This window comes from Cydia strobilella, chromosome 6 (assembly GCF_947568885.1).
Source record: "Cydia strobilella chromosome 6, ilCydStro3.1, whole genome shotgun sequence".
Lineage (NCBI taxonomy): Eukaryota > Metazoa > Arthropoda > Insecta > Lepidoptera > Tortricidae > Cydia > Cydia strobilella.
This window is the reverse complement of record NC_086046.1, coordinates 7,794,856-7,819,714: the sequence shown is the minus strand read 5'-3', so window position 1 is coordinate 7,819,714 and position 24,859 is coordinate 7,794,856. Positions and strand designations below refer to the sequence as shown.

Genomic DNA, 24,859 nt, shown 5'->3' with positions numbered 1-24,859 from the left:
TCGATTTTCGCGGTTATAGCCCAGGTCTCCTCTCATGCGCGAGAGGGATTGGGCTATAGTCCCCACGCTACCCCAATGCAGATTGGGGACTTCACATACACCTTTAAATTTATTCGCAGATGTATGCAGGTTTCCTCATCATCAGGATATTCATGTAGAATTATATATTTGTTTACTGCAAAAATCAAGGTCATATTAATTTACATTTCCTCCTTTAAAAATACAATACTTACACTACAAATAAAAACAGTCCACTTCCACTAGACACACACAGTACATACAACACTCCAAACGTCTGATATTAGTGTCCCTACATATTCAACAGTAACTCAAACATAGGATTCAAAAATGTAAGTAGCTCCAGAAGTTAATAATCGGCCACAAATCTGTAATGTTGCTGTGGAAATAATTTTTCAGCAGAATTTGCATGCATCAATGGCCACCCATTAACCCGGCAAGAGCGAGGGGTAACCAAGGGGAAAATAAACACGGCTCCACAAACACTCCAACCACTGTACCTACCACTTATTTATAAGGTTCTTGACGATGCTCACTCGGCGTTGAAAGAGATGTTAAAAAGTTCTATGCGTTTCCGTTTAGATTACGTTTCCAAGATAAATTAAGTTGGGGCTTTGAGAGTTTTGAGACCATTTCACCGGACCTTAATTTTAGACTGTAAACTCGTAAAGGCAGCGCATTTTTTTAAATAATGCATAACTATCGCGTTTTGTTAGCTCTGTTATATCTGAACAGTGCCTAGCTCATGTAGGTACATGGTACATGACAGTACTGTCTCTGTATGCTATAATCATAAAGAGGAAGTTTGTCCTAATTAAACTTCCCAAAATAAGAACGTATCTGTATGAAATCTGATTGAAATACTATTATTGACTGAAGCTTATGTCACACGAAAGGTGTCGTTGCAAGGTGTTTTCTTGAATAAATTACACGGCACTTTGGAATCGACACCTGCACCCACACTGACTCCGCTGGCATTTAATTCGTTGCATTCCTGAGAACTGCTCAATAAAGTTAGGTGCAATCTGCTTTAACAATATAAAACATGATTCTACAGCGATAATACGGTTAAGGTGGACAAAGCGGTTCAAAAGCCGCCATATACAGTCATTTTGACGCCCCAAGTCATTTGGATATTGGATAAGTAAGATAAAAAAATTATTCTTACTCTAAGAACAAATTCAATTTTAATTTGTGTTTTACAAGTAGTCACACTACTATTTAAACTATAAACGAAATAAATATTAAATATTAAATATTATTAAATATTAGTTTATTCCGTTAACTATTTATTCTTCTTTTTTTCTCATATTGAAACACTTTGACGGCAAAAAAGAATCATTAAGTATTAAGATTTTTCAGAATAAAGTAACCTGTCACACAATGTGGAATAATTAAAGTAACTTTTCCATTTTTCCTACTTCGTCATTACATATTCACACATCTATGTAGTTACTTAGCAGTCGCTTTTGTTCATCGCACATTTTGAGATGTTTTGTAACATATTCATAAATAAATGTAACTTTATTGGTATAATAACATTTATTGATCAAAAATGTAAAATTATAAAAATAAAAAAAACAGAAAATTAATAAATTAATTAATTTATTCATAAATAATATTTAGCTACTTTCATGCACCTATTTATAAATACAAATAAACAATGGTATGGCGTGAAAATGCTACCGGCCGCTTCTTAATGTAGAGATTTTTCATTTTTATTGCTTGAACCCATACGGCTCATGTACTCTTAAGCTAGATAAAGTAGTGCTTTTAGTTTTAACTGTCATATTAAGGCCACTGTTTGCTTTCAACGAAAACAAATTGCGACATAACACTGGATATCCTGCTCATCCTCACGTGAATGTCGCTTCACTTGTGGGGGTCACGACTACATTTTATTACCTATCGTGTCCGCGCATTTGATAGATTTTATGAAAATGACATAAAATAAAAAACCATAAGTACATTAAGTACTTACATAGAGGTAATATGATATGACTGAGGTAGGTACAGGTATTATGGAAATCTTAATTTCTTCGCGGAGTAGATTTTTGCGGGTACATTTGTTAATGTTTACTCTGAAATTAAAGTACTGGTGGTTATTCATATTTATATAACAGTTATTTATAATCATCATTGTAGGTAGACTTATGTATGAGATGTGGGTAGGGGAGAGAATGAATAAACAGTCTTAGCAATGCACTCGTTGTATCAATATATCATCCTGTCCAAATCAGCACCTTACATGGCGCAGTCGGCAGTCGGTAAACTCCCCCAAAATGATTTCCACAACGATCGGGTGTGCTGGATATAAAAGGATGGATATTAAACATTATTATAGTTACCTTTTTTACCTTTTAAACGTTATTATAGCTATAATTATACCTGTGCACTTAGCCATGTCAGCACTCTAATGGAATGGCAGGTTTAGTAACAGTCAAAATATTGTATAATTGCGATTCCGTTACGCGCAGCCTTGTCGAAACCTTTCACGGTTGTTACACATGTCAGCCCGCTAGTGCAACTGGCTAAACCGCTATAACATTGTATATCCTGGCCACAAGTCGGCAAACTTTTTAGAAATCCGCCCGCAGTATAAATCATCCATTTCAGGAGCGTAAAAGAACTAAGAATGTAGAATGTAGAAATTTCCACATCGACACGTCAATATTCATGACTAAATAAATATTTTTACTACTCAAAAATGTTACATTGTAGTACCAATTATACAATACATATTACTATTACTTATTCAAAAACTGGCGTGTATTACTCGACTGATGAAGTTGCAGTTTGTATATGGCATGTCGCATTTATTACTGTTACATTGTACGAGTATATGGCTCTGTATGATGTTTGAATTTAAGTAATTAGTGATATAACCATTACGTAAAGTCATTTCACTTTTAATTGCAATCGTTTTCTGCGTTCTTATAGTTTCGTGTTCTTATATTTTTGGGCCCCAGATAGATTTAGTTTTATGTAATTTCACCTGTTACAAATATCTAAGAAGATCATGGGGAAGCGAATTAACCCAATGCCGATACCGAAGTCAACTAACAACATTCACCTTCACCTTGTTCAATGTTTCCTTTAACTAAACTTCTACTTATTAGTTATCAAATAATATATTCCTTACATAACAAGAACTACTTTTCGTACCTTCTTTTATCGTTGTATACCCAAGCGTACATGGTACGTACCGTAAAAAAATTCCAATGTGTCGATATACTATACGTATTAAAATCAGCCACTCCTCTCCCACAGCACCCACCCCAAGTCAACACTAACCAACGATCTGAGAGCGCGTTCTCGTTAGTTTGGATGGGCATAGGAACATGTAACCTTGCATTTTGGCATTTGTATTTTGATCATCACAAAAGGGGTACTGGTAAAACAGATTGAACTTACATCTTATTCGTGAGAGGAATAGAAATATTATAGGTAGGTATTTAAAAACGAATGAGGTGCTTATTATGACATACTCGTCAATCAAATCCGATTATAACGTTTAACTCTTTTCGTCCTATTGGTCATCGTTACTGACCACCTATTTACATACACCTCCTTCAAACTGAGCATGAAAAAAGATTATGTTTTCCTTCGTATTAGCCATAAGGCTTACTACTTTCGGCAAAAATTACGCCTTTATTATAATAAAAAAATAATCGGTGACACAAAGAATCAATGTAACGAGCGATACAGTTTTCACTCCAATAAAGCTCCATTCAACATTCAAATTTGTCTCAACGACCTAATTTAAATCGCTAATAAATTACAGCCATAAAACAAATAGATCCATTGCAGTAATCCAAACAGGTGAATACGATTGAACCAGCGATAATCACCGAAGCGTGTAATACGTCGTTGGTGCGGTGCATATATTAATCTGGTCGTAAATTAGAGCCGTTGTGCAGAACTGGCTCGACAACGAGCCTTTTACTCGATGATTGGCTCAACTTTAATCTCTACCGCATTCTCGGGTAGGGTTATCTCGCCATGACAATTGTATTAAGAACTTTGGTATCATTAGTGTCTGAATTAAACAGACATCTTAAACAACGTCAAAATCAACGCCAGTTAAAATTACGAAATAGAAAATAAATATAGAGTCGGACAAAGCTAACTCTGCTTGGCATTTGCAATGACGAAGTGTGACAATGTAATCAATAATGACAAATTTCTATGAAAATATGTCGTTTGTAATGACACTCCCTCACTTTGTATTATTCAAATCGGTGCAAAGTTGGCTTCGACGGACTCTAGACTTTCAACGACATAAATGGCTGAAAGAATATTTTACTTATGATAAGGCAGTAGGTATGTGGACGTGTTATCCATTTAGCTACAGCATAGGATATTCATTATTTGTACTTCGTAGAGGCGGGAGATTCAAGCCCGTTATAATACATTGTGCAACATGGGGCGTAAGTTAAATATTGCAAACGAGAGTATAGTTAAATCGCGATGGCATGCCGGAGCGATTTATAGACTCGAGTTTGCAATATTTTTACGCCCCGAGTACACAATGATTTTCATCACACTTGCGATACAAAAAATAAAGTATAAAGACAAAAAACTGTTAATTATGGTACTAGAAACTTCATAACTCCCTAGGGAAAACGCTTTTTCTATAGTTCCCGCTAAGCCTGCGTGCAATTCCACATTTACTGAGCGAGTGTGATGAAAAAAATTTTTTTTTAAGTTTTTTAATACAAATAGTAAACGTTACTTTGGAGAAAGACCTGGCAACCATGAATATCCAAATGGCTAAGCTGGGACAGCCGCCCACGTTATCTGCCACAGTAATGAAGTGTACCCACCCTGCCTTTAGGTACCAAATTTCGACATTATATTGAGACTTTCACTTACCTACATTATAATGAATTAGTCTAGACTCCCTTCATTTCAATATATTGTATTTAACCTATCTACATTAACTAATTAACAGTTTAATTTGCATGTCACGTTAACTTATCCCTCGCTAAGCGCGCATTTTTTTAAATTTCCCTGGAGAACTTTGAATTATGCCGGCACCACGGATATATTGTATGAGGATAAAATATGCAGAGCCTTTAGTTTGTCCTAGTTATTTGGCCGTGGCAAAAGTAGGTACTTATTATTTATTGCAATCAATTAGTTAAAAATGTATCTAGGGATACCTATCATTTTTACGTACCTACCTAGATACTTAAAGTATCATAATTTTCACCACACTAGCTGGTAAAGGCTCTCTTAATTGTTCAAAAACTGATGATATGATTTTGAATGATAAATATTTAATAACATTATTTTTAAATTGATTTGCTTTGATTTTGTTTGATATTTTCCTTTTGTTGGTGTGGTGAATAATTTTATGTTCCACTCGGTGACAAAATTTGTTTAACACGAGGGTTAAAACCTCGCAACGCTCAAGATTCAATTTTTCGATCCACTGCTTCTTGCTCGAGTATCAATATTAGCACTAGAGGTTAAACAACAACTTGCCCCCTTGTAAAGCAAATAACTACTGTGTATGCCAATATGATGCTAATACAATAGAATCAAAATATCTTTAAAAAAAATGCATTTTATTACATGTGGAAATAAAAACTTCGTATAACCAAGTTATAACGCATACACTTTGCAATGACAATTTGTGAAGATGTCACCATACACTTCACAAATCTATAGAAAATATTACGTACCTATAGCAGCGCTTCCACACTTTGTTCTGTCATATTCGGTGCAGTTAGTTTCATTAACAGCCTTATATTGCATTCAATAACTATTCTATTAAGTAGGTTAACTAACATTACAAACATAAAAATTTCGTAATTTCCTTAAGAAAAGATTGTGCAGTAAGTACAGTGTGTAAGCAATTGTATTTTTTTATCGATAGCATTGTCGCACTAGATATTTACCTGGTGAAATGGTTGTTTCCTACTTTACAACTACCTAGTTGTATTCTCATGTGGGACATAGCAGCTGCCGGTATGATTATATCCAATCTATCTCCAATTTAAATCGAAGAAAATAATTCTAGACGTTTAGATTAGTATCTTTGTTGGCAAATGTTTGTTCAATTCCGCTTAAATTATATACTTCTAATCTTCGTTCCGTAATGTCTGAACTACTTACTACTAATTTTGTGTTGCAATAGAATCGAAGTCTTTGAAAATATCTAATGACGTACTTCGTGTTCCCTTTCATTGTTTGTAGAGGCCATTCGTTTTTTACGATTTACTTAACGAAAAAGATTGAAATTATAAAATGTATAATATTGTCTTCGGTTACCGCGATAGTTACTCATGAAATAAAACTATGAAAACGGATTATATCGCGTATATTGAATTTATAATACATCCCGACGTTTCGAACTCTTACAGCGTTCGTGGTCAACGGGTGACGGGTGAATATACGCGATATAATCCGTTTTCATAGTTTTATTTTATAAAATGTAATTTAGGTAATTTCATTTAATACTGTTCTTCAACTCCCGAATGGCAGCAAGAAGTTCAAGTTAAATCGTAAAGTTATTCTGAAACGCGGAAACTAAGATTATAGCAAGTAACAATAAGTGAACAAGTTCCACGGACGACTCGCAATTACGATGATAACACTTTTTGTTACTTGCTCACTCCGCTGAATTAATTTCGCTGATAATATTCAATATAACATTTAAAACTTTCGCGTTTTGAACACATATTAAATCATATTTACCGCATCTATTCCGAATTTATTTTGTTATCTTTATTTACCGACGTTTCGACACAGGTTTCACTGGTCATGGTCGCGGTTAACTGAAGTTCCAGTAAATGTCAAAATAGAGATTTGTGTAACTACCCGACGAATTGAATTTGTGTAATTTTCGATAGACCCGATTATAAATGTGATTTAATATATACCCGACGAAAAGTCTATGAAAAAGTTTGAGGTAGACATCACAGTTTCAAACGACCCACTACGCATGTTAATTATTGTGTTTCATCGGGTAGTTACACAAATCTCTTTCAGTTGGCCGCGACCACGACCAGTGTCGAAACATCGGTAAAAAATAAAGGTAACAAAATGAATTCGCGATAGACCCGGTTATAAATATGATTTAACATTCAGTAGTTCTCCTATAAGTGTAATTATCTTTTAACAACGGCATCGGATAACTTACAATTTCCTTCATTCTCAGTTTGTAAGGAAGATGTAACAATTTGTACCAAATCATAAAATTACCTGCAGTTTTCATCCCATTCATAGTATAAATGAAACGATTTCCTATGCCAATACCCTTTATCCTTCATTAGAACGTCCTGTCTAAGGAAGCATTCAACGCAGGATATTCTATTAACAACGCCCTCTGGTAATAATTAGTCGCTATTATGGATGATAAGGCTGCCCGGTGGATTATATAACTGGCTATTCTCTAAGGCCAACTTGCACCATCTCACTAACCCGGAGTTAAGCGGTTAACCCGTTAAACCTGTCAAATGGTGCAAGTGGCGCTAATTATGATAAATACTTGCTCTTCTCGTTTGTTTTATTTTCATTAATTAATGTATAGTTACGGAATTGTTAAAGTTACTATAACTACAAAAGAAATATTACATGATCTGAAATACGTATACCTATAAATGGACAAAAAAATTCACTAAATATATTATTTACAGAGATTTTTAGAGATCTTTTAGATTTTAGGTATTTATTAATAATTGTATAATTTTTGACATTGCATTTCTGTTTCATTGACTTTTCAATTGAATAAATTACAGTTTTACAGAGATTGTTATATGTTAATTAATATGGTTTATTTACAGCTTTAGTAAGGAATTTAAACTGGCTATTAAATACAATTAACGCATAGATTAATTGCGCACCTACATCAAACGAAGAGGCGAATGGTTTCATCGTAACATTATTGTAGTTACCATATCAAAACTATAAAATATAATATGCATTTTTTTATGATGTGCAAATTAGTGACGAGCAGTTTCCAGTACTTACAGAGCAAAGTTAACAATATTGCATACTGCATGGGGTAATTAACAACTTTTTATATTGCTTTTTAAACTGCTGACTAGACCAATTAACGATGTCAAAATGATGTCAAAATGATGTCTTTTTGTTATTATTCGTCCGTGCATCTAGCTCGCGTCAAAATACATGTACGGATAAGTGCGTACGAAATTCACGCGCTAATGATTAAATGACATCATTTTGATATCAAAATTTATATTCAAATCGGCCTCCAAGTCACGCGGACCATCACTAGACTGAATAGAGGTTTAAATTGATTTCAGCGTCCAATTAGTGTGTGCTGGGGCAAATACTCCTGTTACTGACCCTCCTGTTAATGCCTTTCATTAGAGACAGTGCTGCAGTAATCCGATACGGGCTGCATGTGCAATTCATGCTCCTCGATGCATCGAACTCTGCGCTTTAAACATTTTAACGAAATCATATTGTAAAATGATTGGATGCTATTAATAAATGAAGTTTTACCAACAGATTTGAATATCCGTAATTTGAATTTAAAAACGTGTAGCCCAAATTATGATTAATCATAGTACTTAGTAACAATACCTGAGTTAGACCTAGATAATAATAAAAAAAAAACAAGTGCCCATTTAAATGGATTTGAAAATTAGATAAAATTGGAAATATTCGGTTTTTACGGTAGTGGGAAAATAGCAGTTCATAATAGATCATAACCTATTGCAGTATGGCCTCGAGTAAATTTTTTAATTATTTTAGTTTAAGCATTGTTGCCTAGACGAGCTAACGAAATTAGATTTTAACGTAAGTACTGAAGGTTCGCGTGAAAAACAGCAGTATTTGCAAACCGCAAAGCTCGCAGGATGAACTAGATTGTGACGTAACTCGTAATTAAGGCCACTTACTGTTTGTATTGGGCTACAGTATCCGTCAACCAATGTGACGAAGGTAATTCGTGATATCTCTTTTACCATTATTGGATCCATACTAATTAGAAACTAGTAATCTTATTTTTACTTAAGTACATACTGTCATCTAGTCATGGTGCCTACTTAACTTTCGTCATGGGACCTTTTTTCTTAGAGGTACTTACATACTGCTCAAAAGGTCCAACTTTGCGTTCATTAAATTGGATTTTTTAATGAATTTGTTTCGCTTGTCTGCCGGAATTGTTTCTGTTGTGTTTAAGTGGTGTAACGTGGACTAACTAACACCATTAAATTAATATTTAAAATTCAATAGTCATATGAAATATTCATAAGATGTTATCAATCTATAGAACGGCCTAAATCTATGACTTTCTCAAGAAGCATAATATGCGGCTTTCTACCGCATAATATTACCACATGTTCCATTACGTAAACTCTAATCTGCAACTTACCTGAAAAGAGATAAAGCCCACATTAATACAAATAATACACTAAGTATGTGTTAACATATGCATTGTCAAAAGTCGTTCAACATTAAATCATGTGTCTGAGAAATAAGATTCTAGTTGTTTAGAGATTCTCACGTTTGCCGGTCTGGTTTGGGGAAGAGGTCGGATAGCAACGCATATTTTGCCGTAGTCGGCTGATATTTGAGCGAGACAATTACCCTCTGCTTACACGCCCGCTGAATATTTCCGTCAAACAATGTTGTGTTACAAAACATCCAACGTTGTCTTTTCCTAAGTATAGCGACAGTATACCGGTCTACATAGATACTTGTGCATTGCATATATGGCCATATAAGGGTAGTTTAGGTCAAGGCGAAAGGTGCGTTATGCATGTATCCCTAGCTGCAAAAGTGCATAGCCAATATGAATAAATTCCATTCATATGACCATGCAATGCAATAAATTGTAGCGGCTCTTTAGACAGATACACCGCGAAAAGTGATAACTACTTATGTACCCATAACAGATTACTTTATTCGATAAAGTAGATAACATCAAGCTATCAGGTATTTAAAATGACCAATTTGCATAGTTCCTTTAGTAACCGAAGTATTTTTTGCACCGCCTACCTACCCACGCATACTATGATAATATTTATGTCAACAAATACTTGCTAACAGCTGGTTCAAGTTATCATTCATTCACGAAATAATATTCTACAATAAACATATGTTTCTATAAATTACTTGCCTAAAGCTGATCGCATTGTCTGAAACAAATTGATATGACTTTAGGTATTTGTCTCAAATAACAAATTGGTACCTAACAAGATATCGTCTGTACGGAAGATTTCCTACAACGCCATCGAGTGCATCGGTGCGCCAGGAATCCCATTGTTTCGACAAAGCCCGTGCATTTTGAGCCGAATTACTTTCTATCCATTGTATTTGCTAGCGATTGTGGTCAATTGACACGTGTAATGGCCATGTCACAAATAGACGAAGCGCTTTAAAGTTTAGTCACGATCCGAGGCATCGCAATGTGGTCACGAAAAGCGCACTGCATAGGGTAAATATATATGTATGTATTAACAAAATACGTACAGTTTCTGTTTAAGTTGATACCGCTGGCGCATTATGCCGTTTTCCAATAATAGGTAAACCCAATAGTAAAATAGGCCAAGGTTCAGGCGAAATCACTACAACGTCGGTTCACAGGACGAGATAGGACGCCGAGCAGCCGTCGACACAGCACAAGAACTGAAGTTAACTGGCAGACTAGAAAATGAGCTGAAGCCTCGTAAAAGTGTAAAATTGGCCGACAATTACCACATTGAGGATGTAATTACACATTAGTACGTGTATCAGTATGTCGGTTGGGCGCGAGACTGGCGTGCGCCCGCGCGGGAGCCGCTCCACAACACACACCGATCAATTTGCAAATTGTCGACGGGCTCAGGCTAGCCGGTGGACGTGGCTAATTGCCCATGCGCACCGGGATGCACACGGTTCGATATGCTTGTCTAAATTTATTAAAATTGTGATTTAGGTATTCTGAAACTAAATGGCAAGTGAATCAAGTGACACCAGCTTCAATGTGCATCTAATCGTATTTCAGTTTTCCTAACAACACAAACAGTAACACTATTTATAAAAATAAAATTTAGCTGTGTTATTCCTGACAGCTGATTTCTAGTTACCTACACCCTACACCCATTATCAACATAAATATTTTCGTGTGCCTATATATCACAATACTCATTTCACCGTTAATAACCGTAACGTTATGCCAGTAAGATATGGTCAGACCAAAAAGCAATAATATATTTTTCCCCTCACTAGCTCGGAAAGCCGTCTTTTATCCTTTAAAACAAGCGGGGAAAAACGCATTTTATCCACTAGTGGGGAAAGTAATTTGACCTTGGATGGAGCGTGTTTAAGTAGCTTGACAGATAACAAAACGTAAAACGTTCATAATAATGGTTCGTTCGATATTAATTATCATTAAATAAATGGTTTGAGAATCTAATAAAAAATACCAGATTTAGCTTTATTTAATGATTTTGTCATAAACCTTAAAATTTCATAATAAACGTTTGTTTTTTAATAATTATGTTAAATATAATTCTGAACGCACAATTTTCGATGCAATTTCAAAACGCATAATTGACATTTCATACGTCAGAAATGTCAACATTGTCAACAAAAATTTTACTTAAAAACTTCTCACGTAAAAGTACAGAATTTCCAGTTTTTTGTTATAATATCGTAAAAAAATTAGTGATTCCAGTTGTTAAAGATGATCTAACGCCTATGGATGTGGCACTTTCCTCGCTATAGTGAGGGGAAAAGTTTTGTGTTACACACGGGTGAAAATGTATTTTACTTCTCGTGTGTTAAAACATTCGCTACGCTCAGGATTCTATTTTAGAACCACTCGCTTCGCTCGTGGTTCAACTATAGAATCCTTTCGCTTGCTTGTGTTTCAATTCCACACTCGCGGGTAAAATACAACTTTGCACCCTTGTATAACAAATAACTATTATCTAACTGCAACAATAATGCGTTGAGTTGCATTTTGGAGCTATTATATATCGTCGGTCGGTACCGCCGACGACGTGCGTGCAGGCAAAAGCCTGATAAATTACAATATCTAGAACAGCTGACACAATAACATTAAAGCCTACACTAGTCTAGTAATAAAACATCTTTTATCGAGAGTTTGTTTAGTGCGGAGTATAAGAATGTCATTTAGTATTTTCAATATTAACAGGTTATCAGAGAAAAACTGGATCATATCGAACTCAGTTAATTTTAGTCACTTTCGACTCCATTTGCTATTTTGAAACGCCTTGCCGATTAATAGTTATTTGTTATACAAGGGTGCAAAGTTGTATTTTACCCGCGAGTGTAGAATTGAAACACGAGCAAGCGAAAGGATTCTATAGGTGAACCACGAGCGAAGCGAGTGGTTCTAAAAGAGAATCCTGAGCGTAGCGAGTGTTTCAACACACGAGAAGTAAAATACATTTGCGCCCGTGTATAACACAAAACTTTTCACCTCACTATAGCGAGGAAAATGCAACATCCACAGGCGTTAGATCATCTTCATCACTGGAATCACTCATTTTTTTACGATATTATAACAGAAAACTCTGGAAGTTGTGTATTTTTACGCGAGTCGGTGAGAAAAGTTTTTTATTTAGTAAAAAATTTGTTGACAATGTTGACATTTCTGACGTATGAAATGTCAACGATGCGTTTTGAAATTGCATCGACTCAACTTGTGCGTTCAGAATTATATTTAACATCATTATAAAAAAATAAACGTTTTTTATGGAATTTTATAACTTAAAATCATTAAATAAAGCTAAATTTGATATTTTTCATTAGATTCTCAAACCATTTATTTAATGATAATTAATATCGAACGAATCATTATCATAAACGATTTACGTTTTGTTATCTGTCAAGCTACTTAAACACGCTCCATCCAAGGTCAAATTACTTTCCCCACTAGTGGATAAAACGCGTTTTTCCCCGCTTGTATTGAAGGATAAAAGACAACTTTCCGAGCTAGTGAGGGGAAAAAGATATTGTACTATTAGTTAAATATGTTTAAAAATTTCAGATGTCTACCTAATAAATATATATCTTAATTTTAGTTTCACATGGCTAAATGTTTTTTGTTAAATTTTTGTTTTTTATTTCTTTCTTCTATATCTTTATCTACTATTTCTTTCTCACGAAATGAAAATAGAGTAAGAAATAACGTACCTGTAATGTTTGCAATATTTGTCAATAGTTATTTTTTTAATCACCGTGCGTAATTAAGTAAACTTTGTGTCACCTGCTTTTAGCGGTTTTGAGGGGGGAAGAGGGAAGGGATATAATTAATTATATCACCTCTTTTATCAGGCCCGTTATCATCAAGTGTGTCATGGCCGAGTTTCCAAAGATTCGCTCTTTACACAAAACTGTATATTTAGGCATAGGTACGTTTTCTTAGCTTACCTTACTTGTTGATAGAAGAAAATATTTTTTAACAGGGTGATTTTGTTATGTCTGACCATACTCTGAGGGGTGAATATGTAGGTCATACTGAACTGAACAGCTTTTACTTTGGAGCCAACTCCGAAATTACCAAAAAAAAAACTGCTGTTCCACAGATAACATTGATATATGGTTTGCCGAAATGTATGACACAGCATATTTTTTAACGTTTTTGAGGTGGGCTGCATAGTAAAAGTTGTTTAGTATTACAATTCAGGCCTTAGAGTATGGTTAGACGTAACAAAATCACTCTGTATAGATTAACAACTAAAATTCATAAAGTAGAATCTTGTAGTAACTATCCCATAGTCGCGCCTTATTGTTAACCTACCTCCATATTATGGTGCTCAATATACATATTTTTGATCTGCTTTTGATTTCTGACTGGGGTCACATCATGAATTCGTGATCTAACTTTCAATAACTCTCCTTTCACCATTCGGTTAAAAACAATATCAAGTTCAACAAACAATTTCTAATTAACTTTTATTCCTAGTATTTTTTCATTGAACGTGATATTTCAAACGGCAAACTCAATCAATATTACAGTACAGGTTATTTCCATTTAAAATGCGGCAAGTAAAATTCCCGTTCCAGTATGATAATAATTTATGCATATCGTATAAAGTTAATCAAAACTTTCTGCACAAGGTTCACAACACCGTATTTAATAAGCATCGATTTCCACCGGCTCCCGAAGTCGGGCTGTTGCGCTTCGGAACACAAATTGGTGGCCAGCCAAAGCCACTAACCCGTAAGAGCACAGTTCATATTATTAAAATATGATATTGACTTATTTTAATCTCAGTGCAAGCAGGTATATATTACATATATTATAGGGACGAAACAAATAGTTATTATTCAAAAACCAATTTAAACAAAAATAATAATAAGAAAGATAGGTAAGGTAGGTTGGTCCACATTGGTTAATAGTTCTGTTGGGTAAAGCTGCCTAATCGTTTAAATAAGTCAAGGAAATGTTTTGTAGAATCAGTGCCGTGTCGTGTCCCATTATAAGTGCGAGGGATGCACTGAGACTAATTATCAACTCAAAGATTTTATTCTTAATCTGAATGCGCCCCCAAGCTAATCAGGGAACTCATTGCGGAAAATTGAAACAGCCTTATATTGCTTGAATAATGTCTTTTAACTGAAGCCTTTTTTTTAAGAAAGTACAGTCGAAGGCAAAAATATGTGAACGCGACTTTATTGTCTTTTGAAACTTTGGGAATTATATTTATGCCCTTGACTAGGTTTAACATTTCCTGTCACTAACATTGTATGTACTTAATACGCAGAAGGCAAGGTCAAATATAATGACTTACTAAATAGAAAGCGAATACTTAATTAATAATTACATGGGCTTAGGTGATCATAATATGAGAACGATTGTTTGTGTTTATTGTTTGCAGAATTTACAGGTATTATGAATCATATTAATATAATTTATTCTATAGCTAAGTACTACGTAAATATATATATCTATCTTATGCATGTGTATCTCTAATATCTCTATGCGTTGCATAATCATTCATATTGTCCAAACTAATTATAATTCGCAAGATTTGGGTAAACTAGCCTACACATGTCAATGTGTCAAGTATGTACCTACTTATAAGGAAGGATACTAAAACTAATTTGGTTACGAATGCCGAACACTGGAAGTAACTTGACTTACATGTTTCAAAGCCCTTTGACCATATAGATTTAAATTACACTCAGGTTTTTATGGCTATTGGCTACGTCCTTGCTCATGCGATGTAAAAGTTGCCAATGCCGGTTAAAGAAACAAGATAAACCGCGAAAGAAAATTGGCGACGCCGCGAGACAACCACATCGGCAAATGTGAGAGAAAGGTGACAATGAAAGTGTTTGCCCTGACGATGGCGCCGCGCTGTGTCAAGTGATCAATTTAGGTTAACATTCAAAATAATTTGCGAAGTTTGCGTAATGGTGGTGCAGAATTACTCTTTGTATGAGGGAAGAAAACTTAAAGTTATTTCGCCAAATAACTTGTTTTTTTTTTAGACTTCCTTGAAATACGTTATGGGAGGTATCACTGCATTTAAAGGCTGATAGGCATTTATAATTAAGACCCATTTATACAGATTTATGACTTAATGTAATAAAATTTATATTGTCTTCTGATAATCGTCAAGTTACTCTGGTTGGTTTTGTATGCATACGTCTGTATCCAATTAAAAACAGCAATTTTACCTTATTTGACATAAAATACAGAAACGATCACCAGTAATAAATAAGTCGTAAACTTGAGCAAATTAATTGCCCCATCTGATACACAAATTGAGTCTGCGGGATCCACATTTACGTCGAATGTAGCCATAATGAAATGCAATATTTCGACGGACAACTTCACCACACTCCTAATCTCTTCGATTCGTGCTACTGCAAGTTCGGCTTTACTTAATGTTATTAAAGTTAAAATTTCAATCCAACAGAGTAACGTCATGCGAGCTCCCAGAAATAACGGTCCGATTTGTAGTAGCTTCACTAATGAACCTCTTACACTTCGTCAATTAGTAGAAACTCGTAACGAGCAATTGTATTATTTACAGATTGTAAGTAAGTAATTACCTATAGGTATTAACCACTTGCGGGACAAAATAACTTGAAGAAAGTGAGTTAGTATAATTTGTAACCTTTTGAATACCTATTTAGGATTAACTGATTAGTTGATTTCATTTCTGTTCTACCTACCGATTGCTGCTCACAAATTGTGAGAAATAGATTTACAAACGGCTAGATATAACGGCTAAATATCTAAACTGCAAATACTACTTCTTGTTTATTTCTATCTTTTGTTCGTTGTTGCTTGTTATCAAGAAATCAGTTTAATCACTCAAAACTCTTCAATCAGTTTTAATTAAGTTAATCCATTGGGTATATCGAAAACTGATCAAATAGACTATTTGAAATAGTTGCTATCCATGAGAATGCAATAGCCCGCAATTTTAAATTCAGTTTTCAACGAATATAGTAGATACCTACTCGTTCTTATGCAATTTCTATGTTCCCGTCCATCCCGAGTATCCCGACCCGACTCAATTGGATCTACATCGGACGGGACTTTCAAGCAACGTCCAACCTAGTCTAGGAATCAGAACCATTTGCTTCCGCTCTTGAGTTTCACTGCCCTGCGGAAAAATGAGAGAATTCCAAATGAAGATTATGCAGATACTACGTTTTTCTCTTAGACAACAGGTCCGTTGCGATGGAAATGAGAAGCTTTCCGCGCATTTCTGCACCATTGTCAACGCGCCGGCAGATTTGAATATGGAATATCGCGAGAAATATCCGCTCTCCGGTTTTATTTCCACTTGAGACGAGACTCTTTTGTCCCTCTCCAGCTGTTAAATATTGTATTGCTACAAAAAGAACCGGATCAAACCGCGCCCATGGCTCTTACTTTTTAACTGTTTCAATATGACAATAATTTGCACCGCTTTGAAGTAACCGTCTGGCATGTTTTGTGTAATCAAGTGGTTATTTTAATTAACTAGTTTACGTAATTAGTTGATCGATTACAGTTACGGTGACTGATTATAACACTTTGTGAAGCGCAAACTCGACAGACATTCAGACCGAAACGCGTGATTTAGATTTGAATAGTGCCACCCTCTATTTCGCAGGTGTGTATATGGCGACGCGCTTAAGTTATGCAGTGGACACTGAGTAATCAATCTAACCCCCTGCTTGGAGGGACATACTTATAGCTTTGTATCTGATGAAATACCATGCATTTAAAAATATTAATTAACAAAATGACCTGCAATAGCAAGTATGCAGTAACTAAAGTTGTATTTAAGTCTGAATTAAATACTTCAATTGAACGTCTTAATTGAAAGAATGCAATTGTTCAATTCATCACATTAACAGTCCCTTGACTTTGTAGAAATGAGATACTTAATAATACGTAACCGACTGTCTTGACATCTTGAAGCGATGTCTTGAAGCCTTGGATGTCCTCTTGAAATTCAGTATCAGTTTTTTTACTTATTTAGAGTCGAAGCAAAAATCACGTCTCATTGCGTAAAAGTTAGTTATTCGTTAATCATCTTGATCAGCTATAACAGGGTCATAAATGTCAAACAAGTAGGTGTACAGGATGTATTGGATTAACCCCAAGGTCTGAGTCTGAACGCGATGACAGGTGCCCGTCTTCATGTTCGCAACTAGGGGAGAAGTCTATTTGCTATTCATTTTAAGAGGCAGGATATGTGTCTGTTTGGTAAGTATTCAAAATTTAGGAAATATATGTTAACAACAATTACCTACGTTTAACAGTTTTGGTAATTTAGAAATTCGATGTACGAATATAGATGAAACTTTATTAAGCTGTATGCTGTTTTGCAGCCCAGATAAGCAAACGAAGCTTAAATTACCCTTGAGATTATATATCGCAGATCGCAGACTATATTGAAGTGCGGCTAAAATATGCATCAGATTACCTATAGCAACATTCCAGCAGATGAAGTTGCAAGGATTGCATTGATGTTAATTTAGTATAAAGCTTCACAGGCAGCCCTTTATGGGAGCAATGACCGTCGTTTCGTGATGTTATCGGCTATGGACGTACGTGACGATTTGTCACTCCCTGATAGGCATAATGGTCCTATAGGGAGACTAGGGAGTGTAGGGAACACCCTCATGTGTATTCGTTCCCTGGTGATTATTATGGCTATCGTAAATATCCGAAGTGGGGTTGTAAGGAGAACGGGATTCTAAAAATCACATAAAGGGTAAAGCTTGATTTTTGCATGTACCTAATGGTTTTGGACTATTTAAGCGTTGTTGCCTACCGTATTATACCTTAGGTACAAGTGGCACAACCTATTCTGTAACGTTTAAGTCTGTGGTAAGATGTAATTTATAGGTACCATCCGAATGGGTGGGACAAATACTGTAGTTTTACAAATAATTTTTTTTAATACGTCTTATCCGATATATGCGCTCCGATAGTGTGTAAAAGGTAAGTAAAAAACGAAATACTGAAAATGCAATAAAATAAATAGTCAAAATGTAAAATCCATTTATAAATCAAAACCAATAACGCTCTAACGTTCTTTTAGTGATAAGTAAATCAGCGTAATCTTATACAGTCGCGATTACTTAGTTAAACAAAGGAATTCCTTGTTACGGTCATTACAAAAAGCGATGAGGTTATAAATTATTTAATTTAAAAATACTGGGTCTTTTTGTGCTTTCACGGGTATTTTCACGACATTAAAAAGGAAACGGCATTTTTATGAAAAAGAAGCCAAAGTTCGCTCCCTATTCCGTATTTTATAACTTGAAAAATCTTTGTCATATATTTTCATATAGTAAAAAATAAACTATTTACCTACTTAGATTAAGCTTGTTTTAATTTCAATTAAAAAACCTATTTTAAGTGACGAAGGCAGGATAATGTGTGTGCTGTTATGTCTGTGTGCCTTTTTCTTAGATACTTTAACTGCAAACCAGACGGTTGTTTTCTCGAGTCATTAAATGTGTTTGGAGATGGCACAGGCAACTGGCATTCGGTATCTCATTATGGCTAATTTTACTAATTTTACATGTTTTCATTTGCTACACGGCGCTAAAAGAGCATTTATTTGTCTCTCAAAACCTGTCGTAAATATATACCTATATGCAATATGCATTTCGAATATCTGACGAACTCAGTCAAGTGCACAAATACACTTATTTATATTACATTTCACAAACCTTAAAAGGTAACGAGGGCTGCAGATAAGACGGACACGAGCGACTTTAGTTTTTGCGCGACTTTCCACAACGGGGCATGGCCGCTCCGAGAAACGTGTTGGCACCCTGGTGCTGCCAGACCAAGTTAAACACGCCTAGCGGATATAAGCTTTGTAAGTTTTTACTTATTTAAACTGTTTCGTAAATTATTTAATATTTGGTCGATTTATTTTCTTTAATATTTGGTCGATTTATAGTCTTTAAGAGCAACCACTGTACAATACTTTTTTGAATAAATTATTTGTATTTGTATTGTATTTATTATCTTAAAAAGAGGTGTTAAATAAAGATACTAAGAAAATTTTGGGAAACTGTTATTTATTAAAAAATATTCAAATAAATATTTATATACATATATCTATCAACATTAAAAGTAACGGACCAGACTACGTGTCAAAAGTATCTGTCCGTCTCTATGTATATAGAGAATAACAAGTAGACTGTGACATAAGTATAGTTTTGAACGCGAACTGTGGAAATATCTTAGTTATTTGGAAGAGTTCTCCAGGGTGGCAGATACTTTTTTGGTGCGTTGTTTCATCTACAGCTATTGATGCTGACTGTACACGCGATCGTAACTTAATTACTATCAGACCTATAATTTTAGAGCTTTCTTAATTTTCTTCTGAAAATAATAGACCTTTATGTATGTATGATAGGTGATTTTTATATGAAGTTAGAAAAATGTAATCCAAAACGTGATTTCCTGAGTCCAAAATGTTATATCACCTTGTTTAGAGAGAGGGCGGAGGACGCTCTCATTTATCATTATTTCATATTACTATTTTATTCATTAATTACTTATTTATCGAAACGACTATTAATATCATTTTCAGAATTGAACTGAACATTCGCTGCAAGCTTTTTGATTGCAGCACCGACTTCGCAAAGAAGCTGGGCCACCATCCGCGGGCGCGGGCAGCACACTTACACTGATTTATAGAGGAAGCCGCAAGGGGGGACGTGACGCTATCTCCGGTACTTCTGTTTTACACTCCTACTCTATAATGACACTTTATCTTGCTACATCTACGACTCTTACGACCTTTCTCCTCTGTGTCAGTTATGGTACGTGCCTATACTTCGATATTAAAACATCGTTCTATGTTTCAATTTCTATGGCGCTTACGGCTCTCTAGTTGTGTTACTTGAAATAGTACTGATCTGCTAACTGCTCTAGGGAGTCTAGGGCAACCAGACCGTTAGGTACTATAAGTGTTTTATTAGTAAGTATTTATAGGTGTTTTGAACGATCGTATTGATTGAGCTGAAAATATCAGTAACAACTACTATCTAAGCAAAGATAATGTAGAACGAATACTGGGTGTAGGTAATGTAGGTATCTACCTAGCTACCTACCCAAAAGGATTTACGAATTGATAAAGAAAGTAAGTAACATTAAAATTCGCATTAATCGTAAACCAAAGCTATGTGTTCATGATAGGTATTCGTACTACTTGCTACGAAAGTAAAACCAAACTATCTGCCCTAATGAATTACAGGTACTGATGTGCCGTCGGAAAGCTTCGTCTTGAAAATTTTCCTCAACTTGCACATTTGTAACTACAGGCAGGCAGGAGTATGACGGAGGTATTATCCATTAGTCCCATTACCCTTGTGCTATTAGAAACAATACCTATACACGATCAAGAAATAGGTAATAAAATAATTAAGCTTATACATTTGTAACTAGCTTCTGCCCGCGACAAACAAGTAGCTTCGTCTGCGTAGAATGAACATTTTCGTGATAAAAACTATCCGATGTCTTCACGAGAACTCTAATTTTCTCCATACCAAGTTAATCAGTTCAACGGTTTAAGCGTGAAGAGGCAACAGACTGACAGAGCAACTTTTGCGATTATAACATTAGCTAGCAGGGATTAGAAAAATGAAAGTAACTTGATTCTGAACTCTAATATCAGTTGAAATTAAATAAAAGTCTCAAACCAATTATCAGCCTCTGTGGTGTAAGTTATAACTCACGTAGGTACTAAAAGCCTCAGGCAGAAGCTAGAACATAATTTAATACCGCAAGTCAGAGGTCGTTGGCTTGTCCTTTATGACCTCCGCCCGATCTTTGAGAGAAAACCGCAGAAAAAAAAGTTTTTACTTTCCTTTCTGGAGAAATTAATGTAACGTGGATAGGTAAATTTTCTAATAGAAAAGTGAAAGCCTTTTTGGGTGATTTTAAAAATAAATGTTAGCACTTTAACTTTAAAATGGTTAAAAATGAAAAGTGGTACCGAAGAATTCTGAATTAGGTAAATTCAAGCAATTTAACAATAAAATGGTGTTCCGAAGTAAAAAAAGTTAAACACCTGTAAACATTGATGTTACCCGATGTTACAGAGTGTGTAAAGTGTAAATCAGTTATAATTTTTTTCCGTGTAAACATTAATTAAGAAGTTTTTACCCGACTGCCAAAGGAGGAGGGTAATGTTTTTCGAGTGTATGTATGTATGTCTGTTTCTTTGTGGCCTCCTGTAGCCTAAACGGCTTGATGGATTTTGATGTATGAGGTATCGTTAGATTCGTCTTGATCACGGGAGTGTCATAGGATACATTTTATCCCGAAAGTCCTACGGGATACAGAGATAATATTTTCTTTACATTCACTTAGAAATAATTTGATATATGAGGTATCATTAGATTATTTAGATTCATCTTGATCACGGGAGTATCATAGGATACATTTTACCCCGAAATTCCTACAGGAACATGTTAATTCTTCGTAAACGCAAGCCACCCACGCGTCAGCAAGCAATGAGCAAATAACTTGTTCTGCAACTCCCGCGCACCTCTCGCGTAGCGGTCTGGTAGCGGGCAAAGAAGTGCGTGGCCTGCCTTGAGGCGCGCGGCGCGGTACGGAGGAGGATATTCTCGAGTCTACAACCCGAACGCGGGCACACGCACACGCATGACATGAGGGCACACGTCGTTGACGGTCGACTTTTTTAAGTGATTTTTTTCGATACTTCCTCGTCCGAAGCGAAAATTATAAAGTAATAACTTGTTCTTTTTTTTCAACTAAAAAGTTATAAATAAAAAAATAATTATTATAAAAAAACAAAAAACCCGACTGCACACTAAAAAGAGGAAAACAAGCCCCTCAACAAATATTGTTTAAAATAAAACTATGAAAACGGATTATATCGCGTATATTGAATTTATAATACATCCCGACGTTTCGAACTCTTTACAGCGTTCGTGGTCAACGGGTGACTGATCATAGTTTTATTTCATGAGTAACTATCGCGGTAACCGAAGACAATACTAAATATTGTTTAATCAAATGCTAAAACCAAGCTATGGAATACCGTTTAAACAATATAAAAAATGCACTGTGAAATGTGTATGTAATCGATAGTTAAATAAATAAAAACTTATTCTAAATACTAACTGAATAATTATAATTTATAAATGTTGATGGTAAGTATTGCAGGCGGGGATTTTGTTTTTTTTACAATATTTTTTTTTTTAGGTTACACTTTTTTTTTTAATTTATTTATTCACTTTAATATTCATACAACTTTTGCCAGCATGCCACTATTGTAAACCTCTTTGGTTTATGTAATAGTTGGCGAGTTCGCGCGGTCCGATCCGCGTTTGCTTAATACTATTAGGTATATAATTATATTATACTATTATATATATATATATATATAAAACTAATCTATACACATCAAATCTCTGCATCTATTTTATACATTAATTCTGACCCCGTAATTATTTTTCGTATATTTACCGAGCAGCAACGAACATTAACTATGAGACATAAGTGACATAACATGACATTGCATTACGAGATACGAGCTTTTTACAGTAACTGCCAACAAGCGATGATAGTTACTTTGAAAAGCTCTTATCTCGTAATTTATTGTGTTGCTTTACATTGCGGGCCGAATTATTTTGTATGGTTAATATTTTCATTGTAGGTATTTCTAAGCAAAATTTACCTCAATATACTTCTTAGGTCCTATGCTATTGATAATTTATTGTTGTTGTGAGTAAATCCAATGATTTCCTCATATACACTTTACACACAATTTTCTGCTTGGTGGGGTGGGATAAGACAATGGAACTTTGGGTAAGACTTGTATGGAATCGTCATACTGTTTGTCTTGCCCCGAGCAAAATAAACTATGTTAGTCTTACCCCACCTTACCTTATGTATTATGTTTATTCCACATTTTGGAAATTTTGGTTTAAGTAATCCCGTCCATTATTTATTTAATTATCTTTTACTGCTGTTTATTTGCGTTCACGATATACGCATATAAAAATGATAAAATTTATTAGATATTTAAAACAATTACTTGACTTGTGAAATCGATAAACTAATACTAAAACATTAACTTAGTTTACAATGCATGTGCTCGAAAAGTGCGTTTCCTACGGAGCCATATCATGCGGAAAGTACTACTTTTCCGCACTAGTGCTTTTTGTTTTTAATTTTTTTTACAGTACATAATTACATATGGTGCTGCTTTCTCGCACTAGTGCGGAAAAGAGCACTTTTCGTGCATATGTCGAAAGTTTAAAGGGCCATATGTACTGCAAAACGTTTTACGATACACGTGCGAATAGGTAATTTGCAACTCGTGTCGATTTAAAACACTCCTTTTAATAATTAAACTTATTTGCCATGATATGTTTTTTTATTTACTCGCACAATGCATAATAAAACATTGTATGATACACGTGCGTAAAGATGATTTCCGCACTTGTTGCATAAATAGCTATTTTCTGTCATGACATTTATTGTACGTAAGTTGTTAAATTTATACCTAATAATACCTAACTTATCAGTCTTAGATGCTGAAAAGTCCAACTCAATTCAACAATTTATAATTACCAATGCTGAACAAGCGCTTTAGGGCTTAGGAGAAACAATATTAATGTGATCTGCGATTGCAAATAGTTTGTATTGTTCTCGAGTTCTCTTTTACGCTGGTTTTTTGAGGCAAACGCTCGTCTATACTCGTCCAACTATGGGAGTAGTAGTACAGTATGTGCCCGCGCATAGATATAATAAAGAGGCTCAATTCATCCCATTTCCTGAGCCGGCGCGGGCGACCCACACGAGAATTATTGGATTAATATAATACGAAGGCCGAATGCGGGTTTGAACTGCTTCACACTAACGCTAGGGAAGTTTACTAGCTAAAATAAATAAACATATATTTTCTCTTTATTAATTTGAGATGCAATGTTGAGGTCGATGGGTACAAGAGCAACTAAGACAACAGTTGTGGGAGTAAGTGGGCGGTTTGGGGACTTGAGTAATAATAAATGCGGTAGTTACATTTTAACGGGTTATATCTCATTGTTACAGAGTAATTACTTATAATTAGAGCAATACATTAGTGCGCGCATTAGGTAAAGTCAGCAGTCAGCATCAATAGTAGCAGATAAAACAATGTGCTAAAAGTATCTGCAACCCTGCAACTTTTCCAAAAAGATATATTTCTGCAGTTCGCGTTTAAAAGTATCTTTCACAGTCTAATTGTTTTACATGTAAGGATATATCTTTTTCACCTCAGCAGCTCGAACAAGCCTACTTTCGTCACTCCCTGGAGTGAGGAAAGTGCGACTTTCCTCACTCCAGGGAGTGAAACAATGTAGCTTTTTAATTTAGTGAAGGCCATGAACTTCATACTTTTATTACATTTTT

At 35.0% G+C, this 24,859-nt stretch overlaps 1 protein-coding gene across 4 annotated transcripts in view; it reads right to left on the bottom strand.

Moving 5' to 3' along the window:
- LOC134742403 (plasma membrane ascorbate-dependent reductase CYBRD1) overlaps nt 1–24,859 on the bottom strand; it is a 104,245-nt gene that overhangs the window by 37,065 nt on the left and 42,321 nt on the right. The window contains exon 1 of one of the 4 annotated variants that reach the window (XM_063675541.1): nt 10,471–10,769. The exons of the other annotated variants lie outside the window; for them this stretch is intronic. Within the exon in view, the coding sequence (XP_063531611.1) occupies nt 10,471–10,502 (32 nt within the window). The 5' untranslated portion in view covers nt 10,503–10,769. Of the gene's footprint in view, nt 1–10,470; nt 10,770–24,859 lie in introns of those variants that run through there. 4 annotated transcript variants of the gene reach the window in all.